This window comes from Coturnix japonica, chromosome 8 (assembly GCF_001577835.2).
Source record: "Coturnix japonica isolate 7356 chromosome 8, Coturnix japonica 2.1, whole genome shotgun sequence".
NCBI lineage: Eukaryota > Metazoa > Chordata > Aves > Galliformes > Phasianidae > Coturnix > Coturnix japonica.
In genome coordinates, this window is record NC_029523.1 from 11,044,293 (window position 1) to 11,063,717 (window position 19,425).

The 19,425-nt window shown below is 36.8% G+C and overlaps 1 protein-coding gene across 3 annotated transcripts in view; it reads left to right on the forward strand.

The window, feature by feature from the left end:
* The window catches only part of DPYD (dihydropyrimidine dehydrogenase), a 319,673-nt gene that overhangs the window by 221,416 nt on the left and 78,832 nt on the right, over positions 1–19,425 (forward strand). For all 3 annotated transcript variants that reach the window (XM_032446240.1, XM_015870373.2, XM_032446239.1), the window contains 2 exons: positions 11,555–11,675; positions 12,581–12,700. In XM_032446240.1, the coding sequence (XP_032302131.1) occupies positions 11,555–11,675; positions 12,581–12,700 (241 nt within the window). The remainder of the gene's footprint in view (positions 1–11,554; positions 11,676–12,580; positions 12,701–19,425) is intronic.

Genomic DNA, 19,425 nt, shown 5'->3' on the forward strand with positions numbered 1-19,425 from the left:
AAGTTTGATATCACTGAAAATTGTAACTGTGTCATTAGACTGAAAAACACCAAGGCAAGGATTTTCTGTGCATCGAATAACATCATGTGTTTAATAGTAAACCTGAAGATAATATGGTGAACAGCAGATTGTTAAAAAATGGCAGCATAATTTATTACTGAAGTAACTGTAGCAGAAAATTATAAAAATAATAAGTCAAATGAATATCTTAGAAGGTAGGACTCACACTATGGTGTCTAACTTTTGAGGTGTTGTGCTTTTTGTCTCTAAAGATTCTTTCAATTTTTTCTTTTACTAATCTTAAGAAGTGGCATTAAACATTCAGGACCGTTACTATGATGCAAAATCTACTAATTTCAATGCTTGACTTTTTGGTTTTGGTCCAAAAGTCAACTGTTCCCTCCAGCTGTTCTGGTAAGAATGAATAAATAGTTGAATTGAGTCGATAACCCGGGTTTTATTTTGCATTCCTGCTAAGTTTTGTGTTGTTCTCTGTTGTACAGATGAAACCCCAGGCTTAGTATTTGCAATGTGCATATACATAGAATCGTCAACAAAACTGACTAGGACAAGTGATACACAAATACTTTGAAAATATCAGTAAGTCTCTGTAGCCAAACAGAGGGTGAAAAAGCAGCATGGAGAAAAAGAGCAGAACAGCCTGCAGCTACTGGAAAGGCAGTAACAAAGCTGCCAGACGAGTAGCTATGAAGTAGGCAAGATGTACTGTGGGTGATATAGCAAGGAACAAATTGCAGCCTGTACATTTCAGATTGGGCATCAGGAAGAAAGTCGCCCAGGTGGTAATGCAGCACTGTTGTGTGCTATCCAGCAGGGCTGTGTAATCACCATCTATGGAATTTTCAGGGCTTAAACAGGTAAAGCTGTGGCTAGCTTCATCTGTTGTTGGCATTGTTCTCACTCAGAGCACAGATAGGACTAGCTGACCTCCAGAAGTCATTTCAAACCAACATTTCTGTGTTTCTATGACTTCACTCTACAAAATTTTTATCAAAAGGTATTGCATTGTTTTATCAGAGACAGGGATCTACTTGTAGATAAGGGGAGGCACAAATACTTGTTCATTCGGGTGAGACCTTCAGTATGAAATAGAGATCTCAAGTTGAAAGGAACACATTAGTTGCATTCCCGAAGCACACAGGAGCTTTCTGTACTTTTTTAAAAAGACAATCAAATATCAGCCCTAAGTACAAGAACAGAGATTTTTTATGCTATGAGCAAATATTTTAAAAGCTAATATCATCCTGGCTGATAAATATTTCTGATTAACTAGTCATACCATCTAAGCTCTTTTATATAAAATATCTTTGCCTATCTAGGCATTAAAGCTATAGGTTTGAGAGTCTGTTTGGTTTTCTTATTTTATATTGAAGGAGACGTATATTTCTCTTGTGAGCACTTGTAGTGCAGATCCTGGTTATTTAACTACTCAGATCACAAGCAAAATGAACTTGCTTCGTAGATCGTTTCTTACCTTTATTTTTGTTTTACTTAAACTCTGCTTGCTACAGCCTCTGCTGCTGTGTTCATGTTTATTGCCTGCAATTAGGATGGAAGCTTCATAAAAGCCCACATTGCCTCTTTCAGAAGAAGACAAGTCTGTTCAAAACAAAAAGCAAACAAAGCAAAACAAACAAGAACAACAACAAAAAATGGAAGCAAAAGCCCTGGTTACTCTGGAAAGATGAAAACTAGCTGCATGGAACAATTAGATTTGCTCTGCTGTACCTTGGAAATAGGAAAGATGAGGCTGTTTCTTAATTGAAGTGCACAGCATAGCATGATAATTTGCTGTTGCTCTGCCAGCAAGGAGCTTGAAGTATTTTAAATAAATGATGCCCCAAACAGAATTTGATTATATCTGTGTTCATGTGGCATGCTAGTATCACCGTACAATAATATGCTGGTTAAGTATAATTCATTGAGTCCTGCAGGCAGAATTAGTTCCCCATCTTTTGTATCAGTTCCTGCAATAAATTAATGCAAAGTACAGCAGGGTGGTGCGCTGTGCTGTAACAGCAGTGGTAACATTGTCCCCCCAAAATCCCATGTATCCGAGCCATGGTTACTGTTGAAGTTTGTGATGAGGTTTCAGGCTTCATATTGTTCTCCAGCATTGGCTGCCATCTTCATTTTGGGTGGGATCTTAAGAGAAAAGGCTTAACTGCCTTTATGTCTTTCAGTCCACTCTGATGCTTTGAGGCATGTTTTAGCCAAGCGACCTGTTTCATTCAAATCTCACAGAGATGAAACTGTTTCAAAGATGCTGTATTTCCATAAGTTTCATAAATGTAGGCAGCTGAGTAGAGAAGACATGTTGTCTGCTGCCCCAGCTGATGGGTATGAGCATGGGACAGCTTGGTCATACGGAGGAGGTGGGATCTCCAGGTGCAGACTCAGACAAAGGGATCTTGTAGCTGAGGTGCTACTCATTTGTTGCTGCATGCTGACGTGATGGCATGTGCTGCTTCTCCCTGAGCTGTGTGCATAGGTCAGAAAGTAAAAGGGCCACCCAGCCCTTCTGCAGCAAAGTGATGCTGGGCCCAAGGAGGCCCAGGTGCACTGCAGGGACAAAGCATTCTGCATCATGTTGCTGAGGGGATAAGGGGGCATGCAAGGAGAAAGGCTGCTGCAAGGAGAAAGGCTGCTGCTGGCTGTCTCTTTCAACTCATGCAGACCTCAATCTATGCACTTTTTTTTTCAAGTCAGAAGGTGTGTTTTGTGGGCTGATACCCAAGAGAAAGAGCTTCCTGACTGTGTGGTCAGTGCTGTTTGGTGAGCTCAGCCAGCTTTCTTGGGATCTGCCTTCCGTTCTCTTCCCGTTGGCCTCATGTGATCCAGGAGTGAGGAAATGTCATGGTTTAAATGGATTTCTTCCACGTCTTTAGATCCATATGTCCTTTAAGTGCTCATATGTTCTGCTTTTTGCAACACATAAAAGGAGACAATGCTTAATAATGAATTACAGCTGTTAATTGCTATTTTGTCGTAAGACTTCTGTTTTTCAAACACTTGAGAAGAAGTGAATTAAGATGCATAGTTTAATAACTTCATCATCAGAAAACCATTCCGTAATTTTAAATTGCAGTTTGACAACATTTAATCCACCTCTATTGCTTTGAATTTTTTTTAATTGAATTTCTTAAAACTCAAACTAGAAAATAAAAACGAGATTATAGATAGGGCTGAAATGTTAACAGCAATACCATCTTACTGCAACGTTTTAAAGACACAGTGTGGGTGTTGAACATTTTGATACATATTTTTATGTGCAGTGATTTGTATTTGCATATGGGAAGCATTCTCTGTAGAATCTGTTTTCTTAGAAAATGCAAAAATTATTCTATTTTCTTGAAATTCATGAAGATGTGATAGTAAATTGGGGATAACCTTATTTTCAGTCTCACTGTGATGGAAGCATTTCAGCTGAAGTTCACATTATGGATGACAAATGTCACAAAGAAGGTCAGTTCCTCTAAAATATAAGTGAACTACCACTGTTTTAGAAAGAAATCAAAAAGATTTGGGCTGTTTTAATGGCACTCCAGTGGCATAACTATGACAGAATATATTGTTGGTGCTTTCCAGAATGAAGGGAAAGCAGGATTTTCTTAAAAACAAACAAAGAGACAAAACAAACAAATGGCAACCGGTACTTATTCGTGCAGTTGTGTTTTAATGCACTGAGAAACTTTCAGAAAAGGGAAATGTGGAAAATTCAGGTCTGTTGCATACAACAATTAAATGTTTGTGTTTTTACTGGTCCCGTGGGCTGCTTTGCCTTTGGATACGTGGTTACTGCGCAACATACTGCATTTGTTGCTACCCCTCATGTTCAGTAAACAGGATTTCTGGAAAAGAAAAGGATCAGCAGCAAGTATCTATCTGCAATTAAAACAAATCAGTTTCAGATTGTTGATCTTGATGCAAGGTAGAAGTTAACTACGTTGTGCATATGAATAGCCTTTCCTTCTATACTTTAAGTTTTATGCTACTATTCGCTAAATGTTATTAACAGAATCTCTTTGCTGCCTACAAGGAAGATTTTCAGGATTAGATTAATATTGAATAATTTGGCCTAACTTTCTAGTAAAATTAGTCGGTGCACTTGCTACAAATCTGACTTGGGGTTCATATGACTATTATTTAAAACTCAGTGGGAAATCCTCAGACTATGGGTTTGTAGTTATTTTTATTTTCCTTTCTCAAGTTGCTGGTTCTTTCTGCCTCTTTGTTATAGAAAAGGGATGAAAAGCTTTCCTAGGTGACCACAAGAAAAACCTACTTGTAGCTACAGCACTCATACATTCAAGCTCTATGCTTTCCTTTAAAGGTTTTTTTTTTTTTTTTTTTTTTTTTTTTTTTTTTTTTTTTTTTTTTTTTTTGCATATGATATAAACCTTATCAAAACTTATCAGACCTTTATGCATTCTAGGATGTAAACTCTGCATGAACCAAGGAAGTGAAAGATTGTTAAATCATTCTATGTACTGCTTTTGGCAGTGATATGAGAAACAATATTTTGGTTGATAGATACTACCAGGTTAGAATATTTTGTCAAGGATATAAAAGCATTTATACATATTAGTAAACATTTTAAATATACCAACACTATTAACAAATAAATCTTCCTGGTTAGTATCTCTTAAGATGCTTATGAAGGGCAAATATTCTGTTTCATATGTTTCATTGAAGATGCAGTTGGTATCAGAACAAAATCTGATTTGAATTGGCAGTCTGTGTTTCACCCTTTCAGACCAACAATGATTAACCTCTGTTCTGACAACCAAAGAAAATAATGGTTATGTCTGAATCCTGTTATGCTGCATTAAAGTCAATAGCCACAGATAGTGATTCCTACAATTTTAGCTGACCCATCTCAGTTAGATATACGTATAACATTTTGTAGGCCTTGTAGTTTGTTTTAAATGTAAATGTTTTTCTAATAGTGTTGTTTCTTCTGGTTGTTTATGTTACTTTTTTAACGTACAAAAAATAAATAAATAAATTAATTAAAACAAAACAAAAAAAAAAGCAAAAAAACAAAACAGCAACTAAGAAGTTTAGAATGAAGAAAAACACTGTGGTTCAACCATCCACTTAGAAGTTTTGAAAATAAATTCAATTGTCTTTCTCTTAGTGGTGGGGAGAAAACATAAAGCTTTTATGTGATCTGGAAAAGGGAATAATTGCAAAGCTGACTAAATGAAGACAGCCACAAACCTTTCCAGTCTCACTTGTTCTTGATCTTGACATCCCTCTTATCATTTCTCTACCCCAATACAAATCAATGTTCTGTACTATTGTGTATAGGTCAGTCAAAAATTTCCAGCTCATTTTTGACCTTGTCTTCATGTTAGCTATCTTCACAGTCCTTAAGTGCTACATTATGAAAGAAGTGTAGGAGTACCATCCTGTTGATAAGGAATCCAAAGTGGATCTCCCACACAGCCTTTTGATAAATGTACTGTTGAGTTTGGATACTGACCTATACTGGAAGCTATTAGATGAGATACATCCAACACTTATCTGTAGAGTTTGCTGTGGGTGGGTTTGGAGTGTTTTTCCTTAACACGCTGTTAAGCATTGTTTGTTTGTATATATCTAGCAGTGTACTAAAAGAAGGAAATGCTACAATTTCTTGTGCCTGTTTTATTCATCTGGGATAGAGATAGGTGATGCTAGGTTATTTGCTACTATCTTTTTAGCATCTTTCAAATCTTCTAATTGAAGAGCTGGAGAACCAACAAATGGTGACTGTGATGCCTAATGAGGGGAAGAAAGAGCAGGACAGAAATCTATTGAAACTGAAGCTTATTTTGAAATTCAGATTTTATGCAAATATTTTACTTGCTGTTTACGATTGATTTGGCTAGCTGTTTTTTTGTTTGTTTGTTTGTTTTGTTTTGTTTTTTTACATGCACCAAATTTCCTCTAATTTTCTAAGTAGCCTAACTATGAGAAATACGGTAGTGTCTCAGACCGACTTTTCTCAGTACCTGCTGCTGCTATCTCTACTACTGTAGACCTGGTTTCAGAGCTTTGACTTCTCTGCTCAACCATGACCAAAGCCTGGACCTAATCTTGAGTAACTTGATTTTGTTCAGTGGCACACTGGTATGACTGGGGGGGAAAAAAAAGGAGAATCTCCATTAGGCTCCCTCGAGTGGAACTTGTAGTGACTGATCTGAAGCATAGCTGCTCAAATCACGATGCCATTTTAAGGTAATGAAGTCCTAGCATGTAAGAACAAAGCTAAGAGAAAGGACTTCTTCTGTTCATATAATATAAAAGAGAAAGTAACTAATTTTTGAATAAAGTCATGAGGTTGTACATGGTAAAATGAAGATACAAATTAAGAGGCTTTAGTATTAATAAATACGTAGCATACAAACATAAAGCATATAATAAATAATACGAATGAATTTAAATTTAAGCTATAGAAATAAAATCAAATAGAAATAAATATAAACACAGAGTCTGTATGCAGTCTCCAAGATGGTGATGTTATCCCATAAATGAATTTTTGGTAGCAAAAAGAGAGAATGTAAGCTGGGAAACATAAAAAGAATTTCCTAAGCTATATTTCTATATTTTAGTTTACAGTATTTTCTAAGCAAATATATGCTTACTGCATTAGCATTACGAGCTTATTCATAGAACCTACATGATATCTCTTCCATTTGTTTGCTTTATTCATATCATAAAAATAACACTTACTATGTGGAAAAAAATATAAATGCCAACATTTACCTAGTAGAGTATTTATTATTTATTTAAATTCTCTTAGAGTATTTTTTAAAGGAAAAGAACATTTTAAAAGAAGATAGGTATATTCATGAATTGAAGCACTGAAAGGTAGTGAAGGTACATGTTATCATTCTGAAAGTTTAACAAAATGGTGACAATATGGACCTTCATTAATTCTTCTCATATTCATCACTGATTTTAGAAATTCTTCCTCCAAAGAGGGGTGTGTGTGTATGTGTACATATATATGTATATATATATATATACACATATAAATATATATACATATTCATACACACAGGTAAGTTGCACCAGAAGTGATGCCTTTTATTTATTTCCTTGGGCACTACAATAGACAGAAAAAAATTGAAACAAAATATAATGTAATATTGGTGGGAATGTTTGCCATCTATTGCCATACCACCAACATTTGCCCTGATGTTGTGGGTCAGAATAATAAAATAAGAGGCATTGTTTTCGGAGCATTCATTGTTTATGTATCTTCATATACAACTGTGAAAACTCTTATTCTTGCCTTGAGTTAAGCTGCCTGAATTTACTTTATGACAGCTGTGGTCAATAGTTGTTGACTCAAAGTTGTCAAGTTTCCTCAGAAATAATGAAACTTTTTTTCTTCAGATGAGAGTAGAGAGTCATTTGGCTTCTATCTTGGGAAATCCTTCCCATTACATTGACAGTCATTAAACAAATTGTTAGCTTTAATTGCTTGAAATTGTATGAATGCACAAACTAATATGCCTCTCTCTAGGATGAGAGAAGTCAGTAATTTGACCAGGATATTCAGAAATGTTGTCTCCTTTGCTAATTGATTGCAGTTCTGCATTCGAGGCAGTTCACTAAAGGCAGTGTTGGACATCTCATAGGAGAAAGGAGAAAAGAAAAATCTTTGCTCCATATAATGTGTAAAAGAGTGAGAATGATATGGAAAAAAGCTGGATGTTAAGGATAGTAACTTGAAATGCTTGAAGCTGAAATTCCCGCACTGTAATTTTTCCTTCATTTTTGTAGAAATGACAAAACAGTCATTCTTCACATATAAAGAGTATTGAGATTTATTTATCTATCTATTTATTTATTTATTATTTCTTAGTGTTTTTCTAGCTCCGTTTTTGATCTTGAAAAGAAATATATGATAGACATAGAAAACACATATCAGGTTATCAAGTTGTAGGGACTTGATATATGAGATCTCCATAAAAGCTTTATCTCCAGATTTACACTTTTAGGTGACAGAGTGAATTGAATGGGTGAGGATAATATAGGAATTGTCATTACTCCCTCATTAAATCTGCTGCAAATGTATCTCACCAACACCTGTTCACAGTGCAGATTGTGGCAGGTAGTACCACTGTAATGTTAACAAGGAAAATATAGAATCCTCCAATAAAGACAGATTTATGAAGAATACAACATTTTATTCTTTTTTCTGGGGGGCCAGTATAGAAAGAAAGTCTGTCACCAGAAGAGTGCACTGATGAGGGATACTTGCTATCTCACCTGTCTATCGACCACATATAAGAAATTGGTATCAATTTTATGGAAGTTGAATTAATTCAAAGACAAGATGAATCCTCTGTAATTTAGAATTAGTACAGCCAGACATTTCTGTTGTAATCTCTTCATGGTTTTATTTATTTCCATGAGACACATAGAGGAGTTACGTACTGTCTGCATAGCATTTTCAAGTTCCTTGTTAAATATGTAGGATATATCTGCCTTAGGGACAAAAGGATGTGGGATTCATCTCATTACCAGTGCCAAATGTAATCAGAAGAAAACTTGCGACTTTAATTTTTGAGTACTTATTCTTATAGGTATAGTTGTAGTTAAAGTTGTCATGTGATCATTTAGGGAAAAAAGGGGGGGGAGGGATGGTTGTTTTTCCTCTAGTATATCAACCCCTTGGCAATGAGTAGTTAGGATTAAAAGCTCCTTTTAGCCCAAGGCTATAATGAATATTCAGGAAAAAGAATTCTGTACTGCTGTTTGGGGAAGTAAAAAGACAACCTCTGTAACATTAAAATCTCCTGTGCCTTTGGAATAAACAAGCAATATTTGATTAAGAACAGGAAGCCAGAAAACACACTGATGTTCATCTCATACTAAAAGAGACTTTATATGACATTAAATTACCAACAGATTCCTGTAGATACAGTGCATGAATCAATATTGTGTCATAGCTGACAGTAACTTCATAAACTTTCATTTAGATAGTTAAAAACAGACAAATAACAAAAAAGGTACAGCAGGTGAATTAAGGGTGGTACCAATAGGTGTTAAAGTCCATTGAAGAATTTGTTGGTTCTTCTGGATTAACACAAGCAACAAAATTGTGGTACAAATTCTATACAAAGTGCACTGCATCATCATTTATAACAGAACTTAAAAAAACTAAGTATGTGTAATAGAAGCATTGAAGAAAAGTACTAGATTAAGCAGAATAATGTTTTAGTTGATTCAGATTGCTGATTTTGCAAATGAAAATGATCATTGAAGAATTTGGCTAACATCTGTACATATATCTGATTTTATTTATCAAGACATTTAGAAAATGCTTCTTAACTTTGCAGGCTTCACAAATCACTTTTATCACGATAAAAGTTGCAGGAATTGTCATAAAGTTGAACTGGATTTTTAAAAAACAGTATTTATAAGTATTTATATTGTATTAGCAGTGACATAAGTATTTTTAGGAGAGGTTTTTGTAACATAATTTGTGTGTCTCAGGGTCCATTTCCTTACAAGTTATATTCTCATCCTTTGAACGTTTTATAAATTCAGTCTTTGCTAGGAATGATTAAATGGACTTGGTAAATTGACCTGAATCAGAAAAATATGTAAGTAAGTTTAAGTCTGTACGTGACCGCTTTAAAAGTAGGGATTGGTGCCAGGTTATTTACCTCGTTAATTTTGCACCTGAGTTTAAAATTGTAGTGACTGTGATAAAAATAAAAATTCCCAGACAAGTTAAATTTAGAACTTCATTTCAAATTGGGATAGTCAGTGATTGCACTTAGAAGTAAAATCTTTCTGATCACTTAAATCTTTCTCAAAAGCTGTCAACTAGTGTGAACTCTACAAATCCATCTGTGTCCAAAGATAAACTCCTATGGACTGGCTACACTGTCTTAGATAGGGTGGAAAATGAGCTACTGTGAACTAAAGAGGTCTGTTAATGAGTTATTGCATGCAGATTAAAACAACTATAATTTTAAAGTGCCAGTGTGTGTTGGAGTAAGATTTTATATGATAGCACTGCAACCACCCTGAAGTCAGCATAATGAGTTAAGTAGTGCCGACATTATTGTGAGGTTTTCTGAGAAGAATGATTGACATAAAGAATATACTATTCACATCTTCCAGAGGGTCTCTCATTCCTGCATTGGGCCTCAAGGAAACTTAAAACAGAAATGAAAGTCAAAGATGCAACTACTCTCATACTGCCAGTTCAGTGTTCATTCATATTTCATGGGAGCTCATGGGTGGGGCGATGACCATTTTTATTGGCATGGCTCAGCTAAGAGTCAAGATTTTACTTTTCATGTCCTGCACTGTGTATTCTCTAGGAGCACAGCCTGTATTTTTTACATTTTCATGTAACTGCTGATGCAGAATGACAAAAACAGCAAGGGAACATTTCCTGTGTGTTCACTAAACTGAATAGGATCTTGATGTCCGCTGGATTGTTTTAAGCTAAACTTCATTTAGGCTTATCCCATTTTCATAACAATGCAGCTTTCTGAATTTTTACAGTATCCAAATGGAAGAGAATTTTTCTTTTATGACAGACTTAATTATCTGAGAGCGATAAAGATCTAGTAAATGTAAATAATTGCTGCAGTACCAATTAACCTACCCACAGGTTATACTTGTAGTAAATCTTGTTACAGTTCTTTTTCTTGAACCAGATCATGTACCATGTTCTACATGCTTTAGTGCTGCAAATTTTAAAATATTTGGTGAAAAACATTATCAAAAGACAAGAGGGAAAAAAGAAGGGGGGAGAGGAGAGGGCAACAAACAACACACATCCTATAAGAACTATATTGGACAATAATGAGTATGTGCCAGAAACACGGTGTTAGTTCCACTGAGGTGTTTTCATTGCAAAGCATAGCTGATTACTGTCTACATGGTTCTTTTCCCATAAGTGAATTAAATGTCTGGAAGTCATAGAAAGGAAACAACTGATTCTGATTTTGTGCTATAAGAGGGTAGATTTTGATCTTTCATTTACATTTTGGGTTTTCCAAGTTAGTCTGTCTAGTCAGAAAAAAAGAGTCCAGAAATGCTGAATTGCATTCTGATGGCCTCCCAACCTTGACTCATCCTTATTGTTCTGATCAAAGCACAATCAGCCAATACTTAGAACTGTATTATTTTACATGATAGTGATTATTTTCAACTCACCTTACATAAAGTCATTAAGATTGAATAGTAATCTGTAAAATAAATGGGTAAGGACACTCTCTTTCACTCCAAAATATATTGTTCCCAACTCTGGCAAGGGAACATTTTGTGATGTCGTCTTGTGCAAAAAAGCAAATTTTCTTCTTTTCATGGGCTAACCATTCCATAATGGATATGTGGTTACTGGATGTGTCTTAAATAAGCTAACAAGTGAGATGAGGTTTGGTCTTGATATGTAATTTCAGAAAATCACAGTATAGCCACTTATAACAGAGTTTTCTATTGCCTTGATATCCCTTTTGTTCATATTACTTTTAATTATGTTCTATATTTATCTGACCTATTTGAACAGGATCCAGAGCTGGTGCGGAACATCTGTCGGTGGGTTAGACAAGCTGTTCGGATTCCTTTCTTTGCCAAGCTGACCCCAAATGTCACTGATATTGTGAATATTGCAATGGCTGCGCAGGAAGGTAACTGACTCCACTGCGCAAGCTGTGCAGATTTACTAATTTGCTGGATGTGGAGGGGACATGGGAGACTTGAAGAAATAATAACAAATAACAACAGAATTAAATACGAAAACAATTTACATGATGTTTAGGTAAATAAAGTGATCAAATGTTTCTTAATTTTGTCCGTGTTTTGTTCTAGAATATAGCAATATGTAAAGAGAATTATATTAGTTTAACATTAAGTCATGTAATTTTGTTTGCTCACTCATAATTTTATCATAACTAGTTGTTTACCACGCCATTGAATTTTCCCTTTTTCCTATGTTTAGTAGTGAAAGTAGTGTGTCCTGAGAAATATGAGACACAGCATTTGATGGTATATATATTTTTTTTCTTCCTTAAAGCTTTAAATATAGCAGGGTAGGAAATTAATTTAAAAGTCGGTTTATTAACCAGTCTCTTTGAAACACAGTCATCATTTCTCTGCTGAGTATTTCTGATGGTAAGAAACTAGAATAAGGGCTGTCTGGTCAATAAAGAGCTGCTGGTGGCAGCTCAGAGGGTGTGACCTCAGTGCTGGGGTGCCTTCCAATGTCAAACAGCCGCTGTAGTAGATTCCGTTCCACACAGCTGAGCAGCAGAGATCTGCCTGTCTACTCCTATTTCCTTGGTGCTGTCTTATAACCTTACCAAGTCTTTCACCTGATGCAGCATGCCAAAAAACTAACATTAAAATTGCCAGCCCCAGACTGATTTTAAGGACCCTTCCACACATCCCCATACGGTTTGTTGCTTTCTGTCTTCAGCTGTTTATTTGAAATTCTAGTTATTTTACAACTTCACAGTTTTTCTGTTGTATTTTTTTCCTTTCTTGTTCTTATACAGATTATTTAACAAGAAGTGACTGACCTTTTCTTTCACAGGTGGCGCAGATGGTGTTACAGCCACCAACACGGTGTCAGGACTGATGGGACTGAAAGCAGACGGCACACCTTGGCCAGCAGTCGGTGCAGGACTGAGGACCACATATGGTGGTGTGTCAGGTAGGTGTTGCCCTTTTTGATGCATACTGCTTCCTTGGAGGCTTTCAGAACATCGGGAGGTCCTTGTAGTGAGCTAGAATATCATGTCTGCAGTCGCATCGAGTCCTTAAAGCTCACTGCTGGTCAATGTTTCTAATAGTCATGACAGATGGAACAGATTAAGTGTGAAGGCTCTTGTGTTGCCCTTTCCTTAATGGTAAAAATGCTGCATCAGAATACTGTGATAGGGTCACTGGAGAGGGAGCAAACTCTCTTCTGTTGTGACCCTTGCTTTTCCTCAAATTTTTCATTCTGTCACAATTGTCAGGCCCCATGTTAGACAGGGGCTAATGAAAGGGCATTGGAGGAGGAAATATCAACAATCCAAATGCAGTGTATATTTCATAGCCCGAACTCTGACTTATCCTTCTGCCTTCCCACTGAATGCACCTCTTCAAAGCAGATTATTTCATCCTCTTCCTACTGTGGGAAAAAATGATATATTGTATTAGACAAATATATGCATTTTCTGTAGCTTATTCCTTGATATATATATGCATGTCTTGCATAGGCCATATTTCCAAGTCCTGCTTCACAGTTTAATTTTAAAACCAGCAGCAAAACTTTTACACTCCAGTTCAGTGCTTGTGCACACTAATGAATTAATCTATTGACCCTGTGCGCTCTGTTGCTGTGACAACATGAACTTGGCCCTGCAAAGACAATACTGTGAGCTTCTTGACTTCACTGGTATGGAGATTAGTCTCCTTGGTGATAGAGGTAGCAGTAAATAAACGTAACAGAAGTAATAGTGTCCTCATGATTGTCAAACATTATTTTATCAGACCTGCCTCTCACTGCACCCCAAAAACGTAATCAGAGAAAACCAGACAGGCAAAAAAAAAAAAAAGCTTTATTTTATGCAACTGACGCTATCCTTAGAGAACTATAAGAAATGCAGCAAAGGACACCTTTTAAACAAACTTTAATTCAGACAAGTATATTCATTGGAAAATTGCTTTATTGCCTTAGATAACTGCATGGGATTTGGAATTTTTTAGAGAACTCTAAAAGGCAAGAATGAGATAACAATCAGAAAAAAAATGTTATGCCTATTGCATAATGATCATTTCACAGTGACAGTCCAATATGATGTTATAATTTTAATATTATGCAAAATGGGAGGAAAAGGGGAACAAGGAAAAAATGGCTACAGCCCATTTCAATTTCTCTAGCCTGCCATGTTGACAGGAAAAGAATAAAGGAGGTCACAGTGGGTGCTGTGCATTAAAAATTAATAAAAGAACTATTGCAGTAGTATTTTATATAAGTAAGACCATTCACATTTTCTCATTTAAGTTGCAATTTCTGAATAATCCTTCCTACCATAAGTCTGTCTAATAAAATCTGTAAGATGGCTGCCTTATGAAAAGTGTGTCTCATGTCACGAATTTAAAACATGCATGTAGTGTAAATTATAGTGGCACCTGAATGCTCAGCATTTCCATGTTTTGTAATTCTGTTATAAATGAGACTCGAGGAAAAGTTCTCCATTTCTTTTATTTATATAATGTGTGGGCGCTTGAGTATAAGTATAGAAATGTATTTTTCTTCCCAAAGTTTTGCACATATCAAAGGAAATAGAAGATGACTTTTTGCAATGCACTATTACCTATGATGCAAATCTGATGCATATTTTAAAAATATGAAAAGCACTGGAAGTGCTGTTTTCAAAGAGCATATAGTTGCAGACAAACAAATAAAGGTTTCTTGCTGGTAACTGACATCAGGAGGTTCCAATCCCACAACTCACTGTGCAAAAGAAAGCCACATAGCCAATAAATTCAATAGATGCTGCACACACAGCGCAGTATTTTCTGCTCAGTGATCAGAGCATAACAGTATACAAATTTTTGAAACTAGGACAGCAATTTTAAATCAGGAGAGCCAAGCAAGCTTATGAGAAGGCAAAAAATGAGAAAGCACTAGCCTTGTCAGAGCAAGGGGCAGGCGACCATGGTCCTGAGCTCTGTCCCTGTCCATGGCCTGCAGGCAGACGCTTGACCTTTCACTGCGCCATTCTCCTGTCGGTTAAATGGCAGTAACACCACCTACGTGCCTACAGGCTCCCCAGAGAGTGCCTTGTGCTCCTCACATGAAAGTTGCTTTTCCATTTTCATTTGCTTAATATTGTTGCTCTATTTTGTTCCACTGTATTGTCTGATATAGTGAAGGAGCTTTTGTTGTTTTTTCAAATAATTCCTCTCAAGATATAATTCATTTTTAAGTGAAAGTCAGTGTAGTGAAAGTCAATGTTGTTACAGAAGTGATAAGTTTGGGTTATTTTCTGCATGTTCTTCCAATGCACAGCTGTTTTATGTTTTCCGGTGAACAAATCTAGTGCAGATACAGGGCACAGCCAAATTGTATCTGGCTTTCTGGATTTTTACCAATTGCAGATTATCTCTTTTCTGGCCTAGAGCTGGCCCCTACATGGCAGAGACCTACAGCAAAGGAGCTGATGAGGCAAGGTCCTGCACCTACAGGGTTGCAGTACTACCTGTGCTTCATGGTATGGGTGCAAGAAGATGACAACCTTCCCATCAGGGGACCTGTAGGGGTTAGGAAACCCACCTCAGCTTGTAACTGGTGGCCAATGGGATCACCTGGTTGCAAGGAATGGTTTGTAATGGACTTTTGGTGCTGGATTGAACTGTATTGTGGGTTGTTTTTTTTTTTGTTTTTTTTTCCCACTGCCTTTATGTGTGGCTTGTGGGAAACTCCCCAGCGTAAAATCTTTTGATTTGTAAGAGACTTTTGAAAGCCATCTAGCTCAACTATCCTGCAGTTAACAGGGACACCAGCAGCTTCATCAAGTTCCTCAGAGCCCCATTCAACCTGATCTTGAATGTCTGTAGGGACAGAACGCCCACCACCTCTCTGGGCAACCTGTGCCAGTGCCTCACCACTGACACTGCAGTGCAGGGGCACAGCATTCGACAGCAGGTAGCCAATGGAATGCTGGAGGTTACCCTCAGCTCCCAGCATGAAGGCCAACATTCTCCCCTCAGACATAGGGCAGTAGGCTGGCTGCTGCCCACCAGCTAAAGGGTTCTGCTGACCGCCTGAGGCAGACTGCTGGGAGGAATGAGCAATATGGTGCCCAGCAGTGCTGCTTGGGACCCTCTGCAAGCCAGCAGCAGGGCAGTGTGGTGTTTGTGAAAGCTGGGCACTTAGAGGACAGCTGTTCCTCACCATGTCATCAATTTGCAATAGCCACACTTTTCTTAATATAGTGCGGCTTACCCTCTCCAGGTGAGTGTAACACTCTAGTGAGTTTGATGAAGGTTTCCATAGAAGTGCAAATAATGAAAGTCTGTTAATCCGCTTGCCTAGCAGCAGCCTGACATTTTGACTTGCAGTCTTCCCTATCTTCCACTGTCTAAAAATGTGCTCATAGATGGCGAGGTACTGAACAAAGATTTTCCATGTGCGCCTTTTCCTTGGTCTCTTTGCTCCTCATCAGCTGCATGTGAGGCAGCAGTGCAGGAAGGTTGTTGTTCCTCTTCCTATAACAGATTGCCCCTGGAAAGGGATTGGCTTTTAAATTCTTTTTAGATGAGTAAATGACAGGTTCTTTACTGTGGTTTGTCCAACATTAATAAAAACTAAAAAAGTGATTAGCATTGTTGACAGGTTCTGAATTGTCTTTGGGAAAAGAATCATCTGTTTTTCAAAAGTTCTAGAATATTATTTAAGTATTTAAAAGATGCATAGACTTAATAAGATTAGTTAAAATCCCCATTAATTTAAAGTTGTCACAATTAGTGTTTGCTTCCTGGCCAGTGCTCAGGAAGTGACCTTCCTGTTCTGATATAATTCGATCAGCTGAAAATTGCTAAACTGTGAGAAGCATGGCTGTTTCCTCCATCCTACCCTGCTGTGTGCTGGGTGGTTTTGACAGGGAGGATTTCAGTATCCCAGGTGAGCATTTGGCCACTGGACTGTAGAATTAGTCTCTCTCTATCTCCCCCTCTTCCCTGCAAATATTGAATTATTAATACAAAGTGAAACAGCTCTCACAGGATACACGGTATCTGTAGCAGAGCCTGCTGACCTGTATGACTGTGTGATTTGGGAGACCGAGTTTTAAATCCCTGATGTGAGTTCCACCTGGGTCTCCTGGACTCAAGGTTTATCCTCTGACTATTGAACAAGGTGAAATCTCCTGTGTTTTTCTGCACTTTCTACCTTTCTCCTGGTGCCAGAAAATCTTTGCAGGGGAAAAAAAAATCACTGTAAATTTGACAAATTTGTATTTTCTGAAGAAAATTCTTTTCTAATTGGCACCATAGAGCTTCAGCTGAGCCCAAGGGCTACAGTAGCCCTTCTCATTTTTGTGAACCTGTTACATGAGAGGACATTGCGGTTAAAGGGGCCTGGTGTTCATCCATTTTTTATAGGTTTCTAGGAAGTACTCCTTACTGAAAAACTGGAAACATCCCTATAAAGCCTCCAAAACATAGCTATGGAAATAAGCCCGTGGAATGAAAGAAAAACACTGCAATTAAGATATGGCTCCCTAGACTGTATTACTATCATATCTGCAGAATTAGAGGCATCATTTGATTTCCATTAAGGAGCTTTTACAATTGACCCAGCAGTATTTCAGGTTTGAGAATATATAATATTCTACCCTGAGTTCTTGTATGCATGCAATACAGACTATTCATTTCTTAAAAAGAAGCTAATGCTGTTATTTATCCTCACAATGAATAATGATCACCGTCTCTGAAAGAGATTATTTCATCAGTATAAATATAAATGATTTTGAAACTGTGTTTGGTAGGTACTAGAGTAGGGTGCCAGGTTTCCCAGAGAAATGCTAACATGCTGTCAGCAGCTACATGCTTTTCTAACATTTATTCCCTTTACATTTATTTTAATTTTAAAAAGCTTTCTTTGTGAGCGTTCATTCTACACTTCCATATTACAGATGCGTTTTATATCAAGCATCACATTGCTGCTCTGTAGGATATCTATTCCAAGCAAAATAGAGCTTGTGTGTGAATTTCCGTGTTTTTTTGTTCTTTGTCACATGTTTGTTTCTTTGTTTTTGTCTGGAAGCCAGATCCTTAGGGGATAAATTTATAAAACCACACACTGGACTTAGCAAAAAAACATAGGTTGAAAGCAAATCTCTCTGCTGTGCACTCACTACGTATGCTTTTAATGCTTCGTGGCAGAAATGTTGCAGTATTTTACAGTAATAGTTCAAACACCTCATGTCTATGTGCTATTACAGATTATGTGCAGGTAGCATTTTGACATTGTTTGCATGGATATATGGTACAGCATATTAATATGGGTATGTTTGTATGTTATCCAAAACAGGAGAGATTCAGGAAGTTGTGTTCTATTCTCACAGCTGACCCCAAGAGAGGTCAGAAGGAATATAGCCGGATAGCAGATTCTGTAATTAAATGTGGCAAAGTATAATTGTTGAAAATCAGCAGAGGTGGTTAATTTCAGTTACTTTTGAAGTGTGTTAGCAAAGCTGTCTCTTAAAAAAAAAATAAATAAATAAACCAAAACGCTCGCACACAAAAAAATACTACCAGACAGCATTTGTGACTTTTAAGGGAATTATTATCAGGTCTTATTTCATAAATTAAAATATATACATTGTATGAATAATTGGCATTATTAATAGGAGCATATATTATAATCTGAAAGGTATGATTCATACTGAAAGGTAAATTTAATAATATAGTAATAATAGCTGCATTTTAAAAGAAAAGTGGGGAAAAAAACAACAACCAAGAGTATTCACTGTCATAATAACAATTCTCTCAGTGACTGCTCTGTTGATTTTGGTCACTACAAGAGAATCAAAAGCTACCCATCATTGGAAATAAAACTAAATATGTATGTGCATATGCACTTCTGTTTAGTGTAAATATTTACCGAGAGTTAAATGCTATTTATATTAACATATATTTATAAAACCATTTGGATGGGAACAAAAAAACAAGTATACATCATAGTACAATTTTAATTTTGGTTTATTATTTCTTTTAAATGTAGCTCAGCCATTAAAAGCCCTTATTTGCATATATTATGTCAGTATTCATAAAGAGTCCTCTGTTTTCTGTGGTGTCCTTGCAGCAGCCTGATTTCTCTTAGCGTTCTGCCATCACTGGTCTGTGCAGAAGAGATCAGAGCCCTAATAATAGATTTTTGACAGGGAGCTCGCCTGCTACCTGCCCTACACAAATCCTCACTGTTCATGTTTGCTTCATGGCAACAAAGCAGACAGAAGGAAAATGCCAAGTGCTGAGTTTGAGGTACAGCCCTGCCATTGCTTGACATTTCAGCAGAATAGCAGTTTATGAGATGCATAATTTTTCATCTGGGACTCAGCTGCCATTTTCATAGAAGCTTGCAGCTCATTGACTGACTGGAAGTAGGGCAAAGGTTTACAGCATAGATCAAGGTCTACATCCTTCCATAGCTATTTATAAATAAGTATTATTTTCCAGATAGGGTCAGAGAACTAAGCATGTTTTCTCTGCATTTAGTATTTTTGAGCCAATTTCTTTCCCATAAAGAAAACACTTTACACTTCTAGCACAGGTGTTGTTTGTAGTTGATTAAAAATGATCATAATTGATTTCATTTGCCAAAAGATTAAATGAGTCCTGAAGAAGAATGAAGCCTGAGTCTTTACACAAAGGTTTTAAACA